We start from the raw sequence: 17,710 nt of genomic DNA, 5'->3' as shown, positions 1-17,710 counted from the left end.
TTTTCTCGGTTACGTCACTTGTACCATTATATCTCCGGAACAAGAAGTTATAGCTTCGAGCTTGAGCAATGACTCAATAGTAGCTTTCAAACTAGTTCTTTAAGCTTGTAAAAGCCATTTTCGAGAAAATTGAGCGGAAAAAAAATCTTCAAAGGCGCAAACACATACACACACGTTTTCCGCTCCCGTCGCGCTGAGTCGAATGTTGTACAAAACTAGAGGTCTTGGGAGCTCCGATCGAAATCGGGGTTTGTTAAAAATATTCGTGTAATAGATATTTATTCGAACTTAGTTGAATGGTACGTGACACTCGGCTCTTTGAGCCGCTTCTCAAGATCAAGGAATTTCAGTTGATATAAGCTGCAATCGTTAGAAGAAGTGCTAGAAGTGCTAAAAACCAATAAGTATGAAATTTATGGTCTTACCTCATTATTCAATTCCATGCTTTTTTCATTGATAGTTTTGTCAACAGCAATAATTCCCGTTGAATTATTGGAAATAGTTTGCATATCTGACGTTTGGCAAATTAAATATTAAGGACAAAACGAATCACACTAGGATACAAAACCTGCTAGTAAAACAAATTGATATTTTCAATTGCAACGTCGTCCACGGTTGATGAACAATTACTAGCAAAGCTCTCATTGATCTAATTTTCTGAGCGAAGTTATCAAAAATCATAAATGTTAATATGCTCTCAAAACGTTTTTTATCTTGCAACGTAGCTTTATTTGGTTGTTTAGGTTGTAAACATTGGCTGTTATCATGGCGACACTATAAAATATATTGAGACAATTAAAAGGTACTAAAACTGTATCTATAATACATTCACATAGTAGATAAACGTTGGCACGATTCATAAAACCATACGACTTAATCTTTTAAAACCAGAAATATCACGAAACACCGCTTTTCTAATACTGACCAGATCACAATCACTTGAGTTGAAAAGACCTTTGTTCTACTAATTATTCTAATAGATTTTTCACCTTTCTCACACAAGCATGTAGCGCCTTTCTCACACAAGCATTGAAGCATGTTATTCAATAATCGTGTTGTTTTACCAACATAACATAAAAATAAAGATAATGAACCGAAAATTGACATCATAAGATACTAAGCACGGCTACACTTTTCATTTGACAAACATCAATGTTACATTTTGTTCGAATGTATTCTTACATATTTGATATGATCGTTGTTGCTAGAATAATATTCCGAGAGCAAGCGTTTATTTCTATTGTGAATTTGGAAAACCATCTAACGAAAATCAGAAAAATATTTTGTTCAACCACTTTGATTAATTTGTTTCAAAGATTCAACAACACAAGCTGTATTGATGCACCTAAACATTATAAATAAGATGATTTTTTTGCAAGAATTCGACATAGAGTTTCTTTTTAAGAGGTTAGATTCACTCGTGTTTTCGTTTAAGAGTTTAAATTCTGAAACACAAAATCAAAACTGAAGTAATGAATGCAAGTATACACGTTATCTCTTGGTTCGTCGTTTTTCAAAAACAGAAAACAGAATATTTTCATTTTAAAAGAAGTTCGTCGTGCTTTTCACTGAATTTATATTGCAAAAATGACCATCGTTGCAAAAATTACACATAACGCCTGAATTTATGCCCAACAACTTCAAGTGCGTTACCTTTAAATTTCATGGAAATTAGTCCGAATGGATCATGATCCGAGAAATTTTAATCATGGTGTATTATCATAACATGAAAATATATTATCTTCCCCAAATCATGACTCGGTTTACTCTTTTCTAGAATCAGAATTTTGCCCGTAATTGAACTTTCTAAAAATATGTACACTGAAATCAAAATCTTCCGATTTTTCGTGAAACCGAAAAAAAAATTGTTTTTGTCGTGAATACGACTTACTTTACTATGGGGCGCCTTTTCAAAATTTACCCTCAGAGAGAGTGATAAGTTTTTGATCGTGAATATCTCCTGTTGTTTCTAATGAATCAACATAAATCTTGCGACATGCAATCGGATATATGATCACAATTTTATGAATGTGTGACTTAATCTCAAATAGTTCAAAATTAAACTTTTCTGAAATGTTGGGTATAAACAACTATCAATGAGGATAATTCATAAGGCGCGTTTGCCTTTCTCGTATTTTGAAAGCTCATAGCTCAGTGATCTGTAGAAGGATTTATATAATCTAACTACCAATAGAATCGAAAATTTTCAACTTGAACGTGTATTGCAACAAAATTGAAGTTTATTAATAGTACACTATTGAAAAACCTGTTTGATTTAACCCACGACAGCACCAGCCAATCAGAACGCGAGATGTCTGCATCTATACAAGAGCATCCATATAAAAGTTGAGTGGTTCATTTTTCCTACCATTTGCTGAGAAACTGTTTCCGAAACAAGACACACGAGAGCAACATCGAGGACCTGTCGTCTCACTGTTTCCCGTTCTGTGAACAGGAAAAGGAATTTTGGAAAAGGGGCTGTCCGTACACCGGCCAGTAGCAGGTATAAAATGAAATGTAATGTGAGAAATAGCGTCATTTAAGTTAAAGCAGCTACTCTTAACGCACGAGATACCGTCAGCACGATGACACTGAAAACCGGTAGAAAGGCAGCCAAAAAGTCCAGCAAGGCCCATTCAAAGCCCTTTTCAGTTCTAAAGATCATCCTAAAGAACTAGTTGAATTTTGTCGCTTTCCTACCATTTTCTGGACAACTGTTGCCGAAATAAGACACACACGAGAACCTTCTCAGATCTCAATATTTCCTACCAAAAGATTCATCAAGATGGAACTTAAAATAATTTTCACCGTCACTAGCCCATTTAATTACGAACGGCAAAGCGAAAGTGGAAGTGATGATGTTGAATACATCCTTATACTAGTATGGGGTCGTGTGAAAATATGCCATGCGAAACAGGGTTACCATACATACAGATTAATATGTATAATAATAATAATAATAATAGTAATAATAATAATAATAATAATAATAATAATAATAATATTAATAATAATAATAATAGTAATAGTAATAATAATAATAATAATAATAATAATAATTATTATTATTATTATTATTATTCTTATTATTATTATTATTGTTATTATTATTATTATTATTATTATTATTATTATCATTATTATTATTATTATCATTATTATTATTATTAAAATTACTCTTGCATACTGAAGATCGTCGATACATTTCAGACCAGGCCATTGCAATTGTCTCGTACTGAAATTTCTAGAAGAATCAGATATCTTCGAACTTCATAGCTTCATTAAAAATTAACAACAAATTTGTCGTACCTAGCCTCCTATATTAACAGTTCGGCTGAAAAGTTCGTATCGTTTAATAGAAACACACATTTTTTTGCCAAAATTCGTTTTTATTATTCAACATAATTGCCATCAGAGGCGATACAGCGATTATAGCGATCTTTCAACTTTTCGATACCATTTTTGTAGTACGATTTGTCCTTTGCCTCAAAATAGGCCTCAGTTTCAGCGATTACCTCTTCATTGCTTCTAAATTTTTTACCAGCGAGCATTCTCTTGAGGTCTGAGAACAGGAAAGTCACTGGGGGCCAAATCTGGAGAATACGATGGATGAGGGAGCAATTCGAAGCCCAATTCGTTCAATTTCAGCATGGTTTTCATCGACTTGTGACACGGTGCATTGTCTTGATGAAACAAAACTTTTTTTCTTCTTCAAATGAGGCCGTTTTTTGAAATTTCAAAACAACACAAATCGATAGTCATTATCAGTAGGCAACTAAACAAACCGATTCGGGCTATCCTGGTTCCCGGTATCCGGTTCCGGAAGTACCGGAAATTGTGGTCATATATACCAAAATGGATCTCACTCACTTTTCTCAGCGATGGTTTGACCGATTTTCACAAACTTAGATTCAAATGAAAGGTCTCGTGGTCCCATACGGAATTTCTGAATTTCATCCGGATCTGACTTCCGGTTCCGGAGTTATAGGGTACAATATTGTACACCGTCACTTAAATCGGCGAAACAAAACACGTTAAAATTTTTCTAAACTTGTCTCAAAACTACATAAATCGATATTCATTGTCAGTAGGCAACTAAACAAAGCGATTCCGGGTATCCTGGTTCCCGGTATCCGGTTCCGGAAGTACCGGAATTTGTGGTCATATATACAAAAATGGACTCACTTTTCTCAGCGATGGTTTGACCTATTTTCACAAACTTAGATTTAAATGAAAGGTCTCGTGGTCCCATACGGAATTCCTGAATTTCGTCCGGATGTGACTTCCGGTTCCGGAGTTATAGGGTGAAGTGTGTTCAATATTGTACACCGTCACTTAAACCGGCGGAAGAAAAACCGTAAAAAACTGGACTCTAAACCGTTATTCTCAATCTTAGGGCCAAAAGAAAGGTCTTATGGTCCTTCCAAAAATTACTGCATATTTTTGGGTTCAACAAAAATTTAAACCGTCGTTTGGAGTACGATACCAAATTGTATAAAAACTAGTGAAGTTTGAACGTTATGTTAGTTGGTGACCGTACGAGTCGAATTAGATTACACCGGTTCTCGGGTTGCGGTGCTGCAAGTATATATAATAGTAAACCCACTTCGTTTTCTTAAGGATGACCTACGCAATCAAAGCACTGTTTTATTCTGTATGTTATACTAGTTAATGCACAAACAATCTTTTGGTTTCTTGCAAAAATCGAAGGAAAAATTTTTGAATAGAATACCACAATATTATACATGAGAAAGATATCATTACACCACTAGGTGGATTAAAACAGGTTTTTTTTTGTAAATCACCCTGTAATTCTGGAACCGGAAGTTCGATCCAAATGAAATTTAGGAACTTTGTATGAGATCGTGAGACCTTTCATTTGAATCTATGTTTGTGAAAATCGGTTCAGCCATCACCCAGAAAAATGAGTGACATTATTTTCACATTTTTAATGCATTATTTTTCACATTTTTATTGCATATCACTCTGTAATTCTGGAAGTGGAAGTCGGATACAAATGATATTCAGGAACTTTGTATAGGACTATTAGACCTTTCATTTGAATGTAAGTTTGTGAAAATCGGTTCAGCCATCTCCGAGAAAAGTTAGTGCAAAAAACGTTACATACACACATTCGCACATACACACACATACACACACCCCCACACACACAGACATTTTGCGTACTCGACGAACGAACGACGACGAATGGTATATGACACTCGGCCCTCCGGGCCTCGGTTCAAAAGTCGGTTTTCACAGTGATTGCATAACCTTTCTATATGAGAAAGGCAAAAAATTGAACGGTATTAGTTTTGATGTTTAGGTCACCTATACCATCATATCTCAGGATCCAAAAGTAAGAACCATTTGATCTTCGAACTTGATCAATGTCCCAAAAGTTGCTTTCAAACAAGCCCAAGCTTTTTGAAATTGGTTGAGCCGTCTCTGAGAATTTTGGACGTGAAAAATTCGTTGAAAACTTCACGTACACACATATACACACACAGACATTTTCATATCTCGTCAAGCTGAGTTGAATGGTATATAACTCTATGAGTCTCCGAGGCTCCGTTCGGATATTGGATTTCCAGCAATTCTATCACCTTTCTATAGAGAAAGGCAAAAAGAGTCATCTTTCCGGTGTAAGCGCTCTAATAGCTAAAGTGAACAATATCTATTTCTATCATTTCACTTCAACCAATCCATTATTGACTATTCTCCCCTGTCTCATTCAATTGTTCTTTTCAGATAATTTTTTCATCTTCGTTATTTTATCTATAAGTACATACGTGCATTATATTATATATTGAACAGGCTATAGTATAGATCAAACTTTGGGGATGAGTTTTTTTTTGGGATTTTGAATGCTGGGTGTTTACGGGTACCAGAATTTTAGAGGATTTCGTGCTTATAAAAACGACACAATGGAGGGAATGCTATTATGTGTATGATGGTAATTTATTCGTATGTACCGGTTTTGCACAATAATATTTAAATTCCCGCCACGCCCGAAATGCGATTTTAACAAAACTTATATTTTCATGCCCATTAATTATTACATAGTACTCATCATTCAAAAAATTCATGAAACCATAGCGAATTTATTTCGAGTATCGGTCCAAGATTCATGGGCCTGCTTACCATGTACACATAATGAGAAGTGTAGTACTTATTACATGAACAACTAGGCTTATTTATTTGTACTCATATAACAGAAGATTAAATGCAGTGATGATCAATCACTGCAACACTAAATTGTTTTATGGTGCTGCGAAGGGCACTGAAAATTATTTTTATTTTTGAGAATTCTGCTCGCTCATAATTATACAGTCGAAGATGTAGTGTCAAGTTACAATTGATTGACATTATAATTTTCTCTGAGAATGTATAGATAGGTTTTAACCTTAAGGTCATTCGCCTCTTCGAGCCAGAAAAATTTCCTGACTTTAGTGTGCCGTGCTGAGAAACGAACCCAGGCGGGCTGCATGGAAGGCATCGACCAACCCATCACGCTATACCTGTTCTCATTCTAAGAAAGTGCTGACTGGGTTAAGAACGGTATTGTGTTCGCCTATATAATATATGAAGCAATTGCAAATAATGTGAAAATTGACTTTCGAATCGACACCCGGACAGCCGAGTGTCATATGCCATTCGTTACAATGGAGTACGCAGAATGTCTGTGTGTGTTTTTGTGTGTTTATGTATATGTATGTACGAGTATGTAACATTTTTGTGCACCAACTTTTTTCGGATACGAGTGGACCGATTTTCACAAACATCGACTGAAACGAAAAATGTACTGGACTCATACGAAGTTCCAGAATTTTACTCTGATTCGATCTCCGGTTCCAGAATTATGAGGTAAAATGAGCAAAACCATGAAAAATCTGCACTAACTTTTCTCGGAGATGGCTCAACTGATTTCCACAAACTTAGAATTGTATTAAATGTATTTGAGTCTCATAAAAAATTACTGATTTTTTTTGGATCCGACTTCCAGTTACGGAATTACACGATTATAAGAGTAAATTACTTACTTATTTTCCTCAAAGATAACTGGATCTATTGTCAATTAAAGGTCCGGAACTTTTTTATACACAGATAAAAATATTTTTTTTTACATCTATTTTCATGCACATATTTGGAGCAGGTAATTAAACATAAAGTCACTTTACAATTCTGTAGGTTTCAATATAATTTAAACGCAAACTAAGCGTTAATTGAAATATACGGTTTTATTCATTGAAAATTCAACACAATCCGATTTAGTTTTGCATCGATGAAAGTTTTCAATCAAAATTTCGATTCAACTCATGTCTATTCCATGTTACTAGTGATTTACATGTCGTGTAAATTTCATTATTTCTTTATGCGTCAAATATTATAGAAAGGGATTAAAATTGCCTGAAAACCCGACTTTATAACGGAGCCTCAGAGATCCATAGTGTTATATACCAATCGACTCAGCTCGACGAGATTGGAAAATGTCTGTGTGTGGGTGTGTGTAAGTATGAGTATGAGTGTGTATGTGTGTGCACCTTTTAACGAATTTTTTCACTGCGCAATATTCTCAGAGATGGATGAACCGGTATTAACAAACTTCGGCTCGTCTGAAAGCGTCTGTTGATCCATTGATCAAGTTCGAAGATCAAATGGCTGTGAGGTTTGGTTCCGGAGAAGAACTAGACTCGCTTAAATGATATTATTGGGTTATTTGATAAGCTCACAAACTAATGACCGAGGATAGGATCTTATGAATGTTTTGATGAGACTATTTGAATGGCAAGAAAAAGGCATTATCACACCACTTGGTGGATTAAGAAGGGTTTTTTAAAATAATTTTGTAGCACAAAGTGTAGCTATTCGGTTGCAGATTTATTTTTATAAAAACTAGCCTTGAGGTAATAATCAGTAGAAAATTTATTTGTTTTTGATGAATCATCGCGTAAGTTTGTTCAGTGTCACAAACCTCGATTTTATAACTTGGTGCCACACGACTCGCTCAGTGGGTGGTTGAGGAAGGGTTATTCACACTACTACTGTTCAACGTTCGGTGCTAGCATATACTCACCACGTGTATTCTTTTGCTAACGGGAACATTAGGAAAACGAAACATTCACTGCAGGTAATGGTCAAGGTGGACTACCAATAGGCGCAAATGCTACTTTACCAAATGCTCAATAGCGAAATTCGGGAATCTTTCTTTGAGGTGAGCAGTCGAAGGCGAGGGCTGGAGGCCCCTTTCGAGCCTGGAAACCGATGCAAACTAGTGTGTAACGACACTAATAATGACTACCCTTTCAAACTAAACTGACACAGATTTTCTGAACATTATTAACAAATTTATTGCTAGCCTAAAATTGGTTTTCTTAAATCTATGTGACGTCACATGGGATTGTTTTACTTGCGATTTTTATTCCGGTATAGTGGTGTGCATTATCTTCGACGAGATGATCGATGATCTTCAATAGTGACTGACCATGTGCCAGCCGTAGGTAGACTTGGAATTTTCTACGGAATCGTTCCAACCAACGGTATGTGGGACGCCATCTCACAGAAGCAACACACGGGTTTTTTTTATCCTGTATGCCTTGATGTTTATCGAATCTGTCTTTAACAGCTCACCAATTGACGTGGGACTAGTGAGGTCGGAGTTGCCTTGTTAGTGGCTTGCGGTTGGACCGCGTCAGGTTTCTCTCCGTTGGTCACTGTAAATGAAAATGGTTTCGGACCAAGTCTCCAGCCCAAAACAAAAAGGCCGCTGGTGCCTACCCAGAAGACATTAGCAATTTTGTCACGTGTTTGCTGAGGTCTAACCTACATCCACTATACAGAATTTATGTTATTATTTTACCTTTTAACAAATTTTCCTACGTTTTCGTGTTAACTGTGGATGCCTTGTCGCTGTTTTAACACTATTAGATATAAGTACATATTTTAATTTGTTTGACACACTTTTAATTTGTAATTTAACTAACCGTAACTGTACAATAGTTTCATAAATTTACAAATGCTCACTGACTTTTATTTTCACTAAGCTATAAGAAAGGATAACATGAATAAATCGGTACATCACTTTTTTTTAAGTAAATCACTTTAATCGGGAGAATCGCGCGCACTTCTTACTCCTTTGAGTGCTACTAACAAAAAGAACATTCCCAACTTCTGCTGAGCTCAGCCAACATTGTATAGAATCGGAAATCGGAAATGTTTTTTTATTTTATTTTGTTACCTAGTCCATACAGGCTGACTTTATAAACTGTCAAATATTGGTAGCTTTTCCAATAGCACCAACTACAGCGAATGGGATGTTGCGCGACAAGAAGTTCTAACCGCTGCAGTGATACACGTAAGGTGCATATCTGCCACATTTACCTTCGTGAGTGACCCATCCGTCTCGCATGTAAACACGGACGTGGAAGGCTATCACTCACACTGGTGAACGCCTTAGACTAATAAGACTCTATGATTTTAGAAGAGAGGAGTGGAAACTGAGCAGGTCGCGTTTAGCCAATGTTTGTGGCGGAGACCAACAATCAAAATTGTACCCGCTGGTTACAAACTTGACTTTAGATTTATTAAGACTTTTATTGTCAGACGAAACAAGCAAAAAGACACAAACAAACAAACAAAACGCAGCTCCAGTGGATAATCCAGAATGTATAATAGTTAATATTTTAAACGTGACTCCAAAAATTTTATGAGTTATTGAAAGCTCATGACGAAATCCAATTTGTTGTGGTAAAAAATATAAGACGCATTAATTTGCGATATCATTACAAAGATTAATTTTTCAAAACGTTTATTTATAGAAGATAGTAAAATAATTGGTCGATAACTAAATCTTTTCGCTGGGTATTCATTGGGCTTGAGTATAGTAATTACTTAACCACTTTTCCATTTCTTAAGGAAGTAAGCTACTGAAAAACATTTGTTGAAAATTTTCAGCAAGATTCTCATGTTGTTGGAAAGATTTTGAATCAAAATATTAAAAATAATTTATTACCAGGAGCCTTCATGTTTTAAGTTTCTTAATGATTTACTTAATTTCATAAAAATTCGTCTCAGTAATGCCATTTTGTAACAACCCTTGAAATGAATTGTGATCATATTTCAATGAAACATCGTTTTCAATAGGACCCCCTACGTTCAAATTAGATTTGTGGCTACTAAATATCGCCGTTTGTAAGAAGTATTTGATTTCCTCTTTGGGAGAAGGAATTGGTTGGAAAATTCTGCTCAGTTACTTTGATAATTCTGCTCAGAATGTTGATATTGTCGTCGACGAACATTATCCTAACGAATGAGCAGCTGAATCTTGGCGTCGATTATAGGAGACAAAATTTAGTTTGAACTTTAGAGACTGACAGATTCCTAGCTTTAATTATCAGGTGTACAACTTTTCTTCTGCCGTTGGCTATACCGGCTGGGGCTGGTCTAAATACATAGTTGATAATGCCTTTAAAGTGAGTGCGTACAGTGCCTAACGAATTGTCATCGCCGTTGCAGTGACAGTTGTTCTTGTTTTCGTATTATTCACGCTCGAAAATGTCTATTTATGTGCCCAATTCTCGCCACTTTACAGTGGTTCAAAAGCCCAATTTCACGCTCTTAATTGATAACTCATTAAAAACGTGGTTTTCGAGGTACAACATCTTCAGCAAAGTTGCTCAGAATGATAGACGCCATCTTTTGGCAAATTTTATTTTTGTGATTAATCGCCCTAAAAGTGAGATAAAAATATTATTTTACCTCAGGGTCAATATAGGGGCTAAGTTACTGTAACGTTATTAAATTGTAAGAGTATTTGGTAAGATCCAAATTAGGAGTAGCATTAAATTCAACACAACTGCAGTGTAAAAAATACCGTAAAACTGGCAACTGACTTCACATCGTAAATACGCACGCAGCCAAACGCTACCACTTCTAACAGAATTGCTTCTGAACCACCCGTTGAAGGAGAAAGAGGAAGACGAAACCTGAAAGCGCACGACATTTTTCTTTCGTGCAGTGGCAGGCACAGAACGTGGTGGGTTAAACTAGTTGGAGTAAAACACCCGGAAAAAAGACTAATCGCGGCAACAGTTATTTTCGAAAACTAAACCTAATACCGTGCACAACAGTGTAACGGAGATTGTGGAGATACGCTTGTCGTTGACATTGAAACGCGATTCTACGAGTACGCCGTAAGTCCATTGTAGGGAGGTTATGTGAATCCGCATGCTAATCGATATCACTTTCAGGCAGTCACGAAACCTATGTAAGTCTGGCGAAAATGCGGATCTTTACAACTCGGTGAAAAATAAGAGGTATATTTTGTCCATGCCACGTGAACAAATGCGTAAACCAACAAGGTCACTGAGTCAGCGGAAAGGAACAGAAATATCCGTTCGGATAAAGTAAGCCTTTATTTTAATACATTAGAGTACATAGAGCTCATGCTCACGTTCTTCACAGCGATCTTATTATCGGATCCTGGCATTTGCCCAGAGGCGAAGGAGACGTAGTCTGCATGTGAACGAGAGCAGAAACGCATTCAAGATATAACCACCCCCGCGAGGGTAAGTGCATCCTAGCGAGGTGTTTCAAATAGAAAACTAAAAAGAGTGGTCTTTCAGGTTTGTTGTTCATATTTCGGATTGGGAAGAAGAAGCAGGTACGTAAGGCACGTCACACGTATCAAAACTTATCCGCGTCGAGATAAAGCATTAGACACATATTGCACAGGCACGGATGGTGCGCGTGGTGGAACGGGTAGCTCACTGTCTGATAGAAGTGGCTGGCTGGAACGTGGAGACAACGAGTGGTGTGAGACTTGAAGGGGCTGTGGCGGTATTAAGAAGTCACGGGTCGGGATGGCCAAGACGACCTGCGGGAAGCTGCGATATTGTAGGCGTGAGTGTTAGAGGTAAGCTAGTTATAAGTGCGCACTAGTATAGAAACAATGCCAGTAGACAAGATGAATGTGGGAGAAGAGAGAGAGAGAATGCAAGATTTAATATACATAAGCATGATGTTATTGTAGATTTGCCGTGTTTTTTTTGTTGTGGCTTTGATTTGTCCTTGTTAGTCGGTGCTGCTAAGGCAATTTGGATCTGCCTAAAGCATAACTATAACATTACTTCGGCAAAGTTGTTCAGAACATTATTTCAAACAAATTTGCAGAAGATACTATTCCCGTAACTTGAATGTAAGTTATGATATGATGTATTTTCTGAAAAGGGTGTCCTAAAACCAGTTTTTGTATGAAAACGTATATATTTTCAATTTATATGAGTTTTTCATGTTTTACAAAGTTTATGATTTATGATCATTATCATATGGTTTATGATCATTGAAAACTACACAACTTTCTCAAAAATACTATGCTGCTATCATTTCAGTTTAATGAAATAGAGCCATTTTTCATGTTTTTTTTTGCAAAATTCCAGCTTTCCTATCATCAAAAGGCGCAGAAAGGTGCAGATGAGACTACTTACATATTGAACTACTTCAAAAGAGCTTTGATACCGTGGTTAAGTTACTCGTCTGCGATCGTCTGCAGGCGAGATATGTTCTTTTCAAATATCCTTGTTCTTGACATTCGCAATGATAAGGTTCATTGTATGTCAGATCAGGTGTCAGTATATATTCATTACCATGGTAATTGCCACAAAATTTTTTTTGCACATTGAAGTCTATAAATTGAATAGTTTAGTAACTTAAAAAGGCAATTATCAAATCGAATTAAGTTATGTCATCTTCTGGTAGAGAAAAGTATGATCAAAACTCATATTTTAGTTATTTGTATTTATTTTATGTTAGCTGACAATGCTCTTATTCAGCTAGAAGACTCATAGCATCGTCCGACAGATTTTGTGGCAAGTACCGTGTTAATGAATATATACTGACACCTGATCTGACATACAATGAACCTTATCATTGCGAATGTCAAGAACAAGGATATTTGAAAAGAACATATCTCGCCTGCAGACGATCGCAGACGAGTAACTTAACCACGGTATCAAAGCTCTTTTGAAGTAGTTCAATATGTAAGTAGTCCCATCTGCACCTTTTGCGCCTTTTGATGATAGGAAAGCTGAAATTTTGTAAAAAACATGAAAAATGGGTCTATTTCATTAAACATGATAGGAGCATAGTATGTTTGAGAAAGTTGTATAGTTTTTAATGATAAAAACGTGTTTAATCCACCTAGCAGTGAGATGATACCTTTTTTTATCAATCCGCATCTGTTTTTTGCATGAATATTCTTCGGTGTTCGTTTTAAGCGACAATTTGAGATTTTAATCACTCATTACTCTGTAATGTCGAAACTGCAAATCGGATCGAATTTCAATCTAGAAGTGGGACAATCGATTAAACATTCCATGATATGTCGAAGTAAGTTCCATTTTAGAGTTTACGGTAATTTAAAGTACTTCCAGAGCCGGTATTCAGGATTCAGCATAACCCAAACCGATTCGTATGGCCATATGACGAATAAATTACAACAGTTTTGAGTCCAACTTTGAAGCTTTTCGGGATTGTCATCTTCTATATTGGTTTGAATTTTAAAAATTCATCATCATGTAATTCGAGAACCGGAAGTCATAATAGGATAAAATTAATTAATTTTTGTATGTATGTATAAAATTAATTAATTTTGTATATAAGTTTGTTTTAATTTGAATTTTTGTTTCTGAAATTTGATTAGGCTTTTTTTGAGAAAACGATTGAGCTTTGAGAAACGATTTTATACTGGAACCGGAATTCTAAAATCGGTATGGCCGAAGTCAGATAAATTCACCTGAGTAGCTGTATAGTTTACATTTGTTTCAAAATATTTGAAAATCAGTGAAGACATCTTTGAGAAATCAAAGCACGAATTAAATTTTTAGGTGCCTTCTGATTCGACAACTGAATACCACTAAAACTGAAAAAAAAATTTTATCGACTATCCAAATCTGCTAACCCGATAAACCTGATTAATTTATGTGGAATAGACATTTTTATAACAATCACCCTGTATCCCCGAAACCGGAAGTTGGATCTGACTGAAAAGTAAGATGTTTTATAGAATCTTGAAACTTTTCATTTGAATCTGAGATGATTCTTAGATTTCATTTGAATCTTAGATCGGTTCAGCCATCTACGAGAATAATGAGTTACACAATTTTGATTTCGTTTCACATATCGTCCTGTAGTTCCGGAACCAGAGATCGGAACCAAACATAATTCAGGAACTTTGTTTGGGAGCATACGATTTTTCGTATGAATCTGAATTTGTAGAAAAGAAATTTTCCGAGAAAATTGAGTGAAATTATTTGTCACACACGCATTTGTTGATCTCGACGAACTGATTCGAATGGTATATGGATGTTATGTTCTTCCAGCATTTATTGCTGTAAGTAGTTTAAAACAATATAATTAAAAAAAAAGTGCCATCATCTGGTTTATATATGTCATATTCGAACGATTATGTTGCCAAAAACGAGCCGTGCTAAAATCGGTCCGAGGTCAAATGTCATAAAAAAGGATGTTGTACACAGTCTTTTTGGTACTTAGAAACAATTGTATGTAACAGTATAAAAAATCGTGATTTCCGTTGCTCCCAAGCATTTCTTTGTCATACAGCGCTCAAAACCCCTACTGCTGGAATAGGGGGAAAAGTCGCTTACACAAAAATTTCGATATCTCCGTTAAAAATGGACGGATTTTAACAATCTATGGCTTGTTGGATAGGTATTACCGTGCGGAATCTAAGTCCAGTGCTGAAAAAATTCGTTATCACAATGGTGACTCGAGCTTACATTGAGACAACACATATATCATCGTCCACCCAACGACGATTGTCGCTAATTGAATCATAACAAGTATCATGACTGCCGAACCCTTTCAGTATCATTGGAAATTGATTTCATGAAAATGTAAACAAAAGTTATCCCCCTATCACCCGGCGATGAGCCAGTGATAGACGACAATATTTGTCTCATTCGACATTCAGTTGAGCATCAACGGTATCATATTCATTCCTGAGAATCATCGTCAACCGGGTCGATTGGGCCCTTCCAATCATACGCAGTTCCCAGCGCCCTGGAGAATAAGTCTTTGTTTAATTTAATAAGTAAAATGTTTTCCAACGTATCTTTCCCAAGGCCAGTGCGTTGATTAGAGAGAACCAAGGCAAGGGCACTAAAAGACCGTTCAACAGAGACTTGGTTCGATGGTGTGGATAGTACAACCATTGCTACTGCATATATCTCTGGGTGCGTAGTCTTACGGCGCAACCAATGGTCCCACACGTTGTAGTTATGTTTTTGGCGTGGCTCTAGGTCCAAAGACTTAACTTGTTGAAGAAACCCGGTCTCGCAACCAAGATTCACGGATTCACCAAACATTTGCGTAAGATACTGATCAAAATCATCGGTAGACTCTGACGATTCTCTACTTGTACTAGCCGGTGTTTTACCCAGTTGGCAGATACGTTCCCATGTATCGACTATGTATTGCTGAATTTTATCTTTTTCCTCAGCCGTGAATATTTTAGAACCTTGATAGTTGAACCTTGGATCCAGGTATAATGCCATCTGAACCGCCTTCAATTGGCGCAAAACGTTCAATCTATTGTTCAACGACCGAAGTAAATGGGGACTGAAAGAGTTTTCGCGAACTTTCTGTACCTCACTCGTTGCCATCAGCCATGCCATATAGAAGTCAGATAACGACACGTGCTTCTCTTGCATTTGCTTTGTGCAGATGTACAACGGCTTAAACGTATCATAGTAATGCTCAATGAACGACCATTGATTGGAAAGGTCTAGTTCGGGAAAATTATCGGCCAACTGGTTAAAAAACCTTTTTTGGTGTACGAACGATTCCATCATTTTGAATATACCACCCCATCGTCTCCTACTCCAGACGGGTGGGTATGAAGCATCGTAGCTTTCAAACTCTGACCGGTACTTCACCAGCTTACATTTTCTAGCAACAGCAGTGATCGCTCGGATAGACTCATCGGATTTATCAACAACATCCAGTATTGCAAGCTGTAAGGTATGCACGGCACATCTCACAAGAGTAATCCTTTCGGACAGTTCATTGGCCAGTTCAGCAGTAACGTTTCGTTCACACTGTTGATCATCCTCTATCACATCCGACTCATCCAGCTCATCTATGTTCGTACCATCAGCCTGCTGCTCTGTAGGCATTACGTACGTATCATTGTTTAATTTTCTAACCGTTGCCACCATATTAGCCCCATTGTCGCATGTCACGGAAAATATGTTCTCAAGAGATAGCCCATAGTCGGCCAAAGTATCCATAACTTTTGATTTCAAGAACACCGCTGTTTGACTTTCTTTGATTTCGATCATACCAAGGGTACGAATGACCACCTGCTCGTCTAGGGCATACTGTACATTGATGCCTAAGATATGGCGATTGTGTCGGGCAGCAGAATCTATTTTCAAGCAGACGAGCTTGCCTTTCATCTCATCTATCAACATTTCTTTTAGACGACAGGCAGTCTTCGAGAGATGACATTTCATTGTGACACGGTTCAAAGTGCACCCAAGAGTCGTTGTAATCGGTTTCAGTAAGTCTTTGAAGCCTTCCCACTCGAAGCAGGAAATAGGAAGATGATGGAAGGTCGTCAGCTTAACTGCTGACGCAATTAGTAACTGCCGGTCAATAGCTATTAAACGCTTAGGAATTACTCTTTCCTTCTTCTCCATTGGATAGGCAATTGTAAGGAGATTGTTTGCACATGCACGTTCCGTATGTACGGTACAAAAGTGACGGATGAAGTTGCCAGGGGCAAATCTACTCTGGACGTATGGACATCCTGACGCGGGATCGATGTTGCAGATAGCTTTATCGCCCTGTCTTACTACCAATGACGACGCAATGTCCGTCAGTGACCGCTGCAGCTTATTGCGGTCTGCTCTTGTTGTAGGTGCCATCGTATAAACACCACACAAAATTTAGTCGTTAATGGTTTAACTCTAAATACGCTCCTCTATCTAAACACACACACTTGATAAATACTTCTTTGATCAATATTGAATTCGCACTATATCACTATAACCTTGTCTGAACCGGATTCGTTCGGAATACGATACGAAACCTGACAGACTCTCCCTCCTACGCCTCCGACAAGTGCCGGAAGCAACGGTGGTATCTCATTGTTGCCCGGGAGATAATATTTTACCCGAGCTCCCACCTATCTGGCAGTGGGCCACGGTAGTGCACCACTTCACCAGCGCTCATATAGCTATTCGCCTCTCTGTTCGTACCTGTCCCTCCAAACCGTAGTTAGCAATTCCAACAACCTACATATTTTCAGTTAGCTTTTCCAACAACCTATCCGATTTTTTTTTCTTAGCTAAGTCCAACACTTTTTTAGTTATTCCAACAACCGATTTAGTTCAGTCAACACCCGCATTTTTTTCCAAAACCCAGCTGTTTCACATATGGTAGTGCCGTCCCCGCTCTGTCGAATGCAATTGACGTGAGCGTAGTACGCGGGATAGGTGATAAGTTACGAACGTAGGCGCAATGCCTATCCGTGCGGGATATGTGCCAGTTCGTACATGGGTAACATGCTGGAAGGCCGCAGCATGAGAGGCATACGCTTAGTAAACCGGGTTGACCGGTTGCAACTTGGTCACATTTGTATGGAACAAAAAATTTGTGCGCAGATTTTCCAAAACGGACTTCACGTCGT

The 17,710-nt window shown here is 37.2% G+C and overlaps 1 protein-coding gene across 5 annotated transcripts in view; it reads right to left on the bottom strand.

The window, feature by feature from the left end:
* Nucleotides 1–17,710, bottom strand: part of LOC131440627 (sodium-dependent nutrient amino acid transporter 1-like) — a 458,129-nt gene that overhangs the window by 212,146 nt on the left and 228,273 nt on the right. For 3 of the 5 annotated variants that reach the window (XM_058612072.1, XM_058612071.1, XM_058612076.1), the window contains exon 1: nucleotides 426–604. The exons of the other annotated variants lie outside the window; for them this stretch is intronic. In XM_058612072.1, coding sequence (XP_058468055.1) covers nucleotides 426–509 — 84 coding nt within the window. In that variant the 5' untranslated portion in view covers nucleotides 510–604. Of the gene's footprint in view, nucleotides 1–425; nucleotides 605–17,710 lie in introns of those variants that run through there. 5 annotated transcript variants of the gene reach the window in all.

Source organism: Malaya genurostris, chromosome 1 (genome assembly GCF_030247185.1).
Source record: "Malaya genurostris strain Urasoe2022 chromosome 1, Malgen_1.1, whole genome shotgun sequence".
In the NCBI taxonomy this organism is placed as follows: domain Eukaryota; kingdom Metazoa; phylum Arthropoda; class Insecta; order Diptera; family Culicidae; genus Malaya; species Malaya genurostris.
The sequence above is the reverse complement of the archived record's forward strand: the minus strand, read 5'-3'. Positions and strand labels throughout refer to the sequence as shown.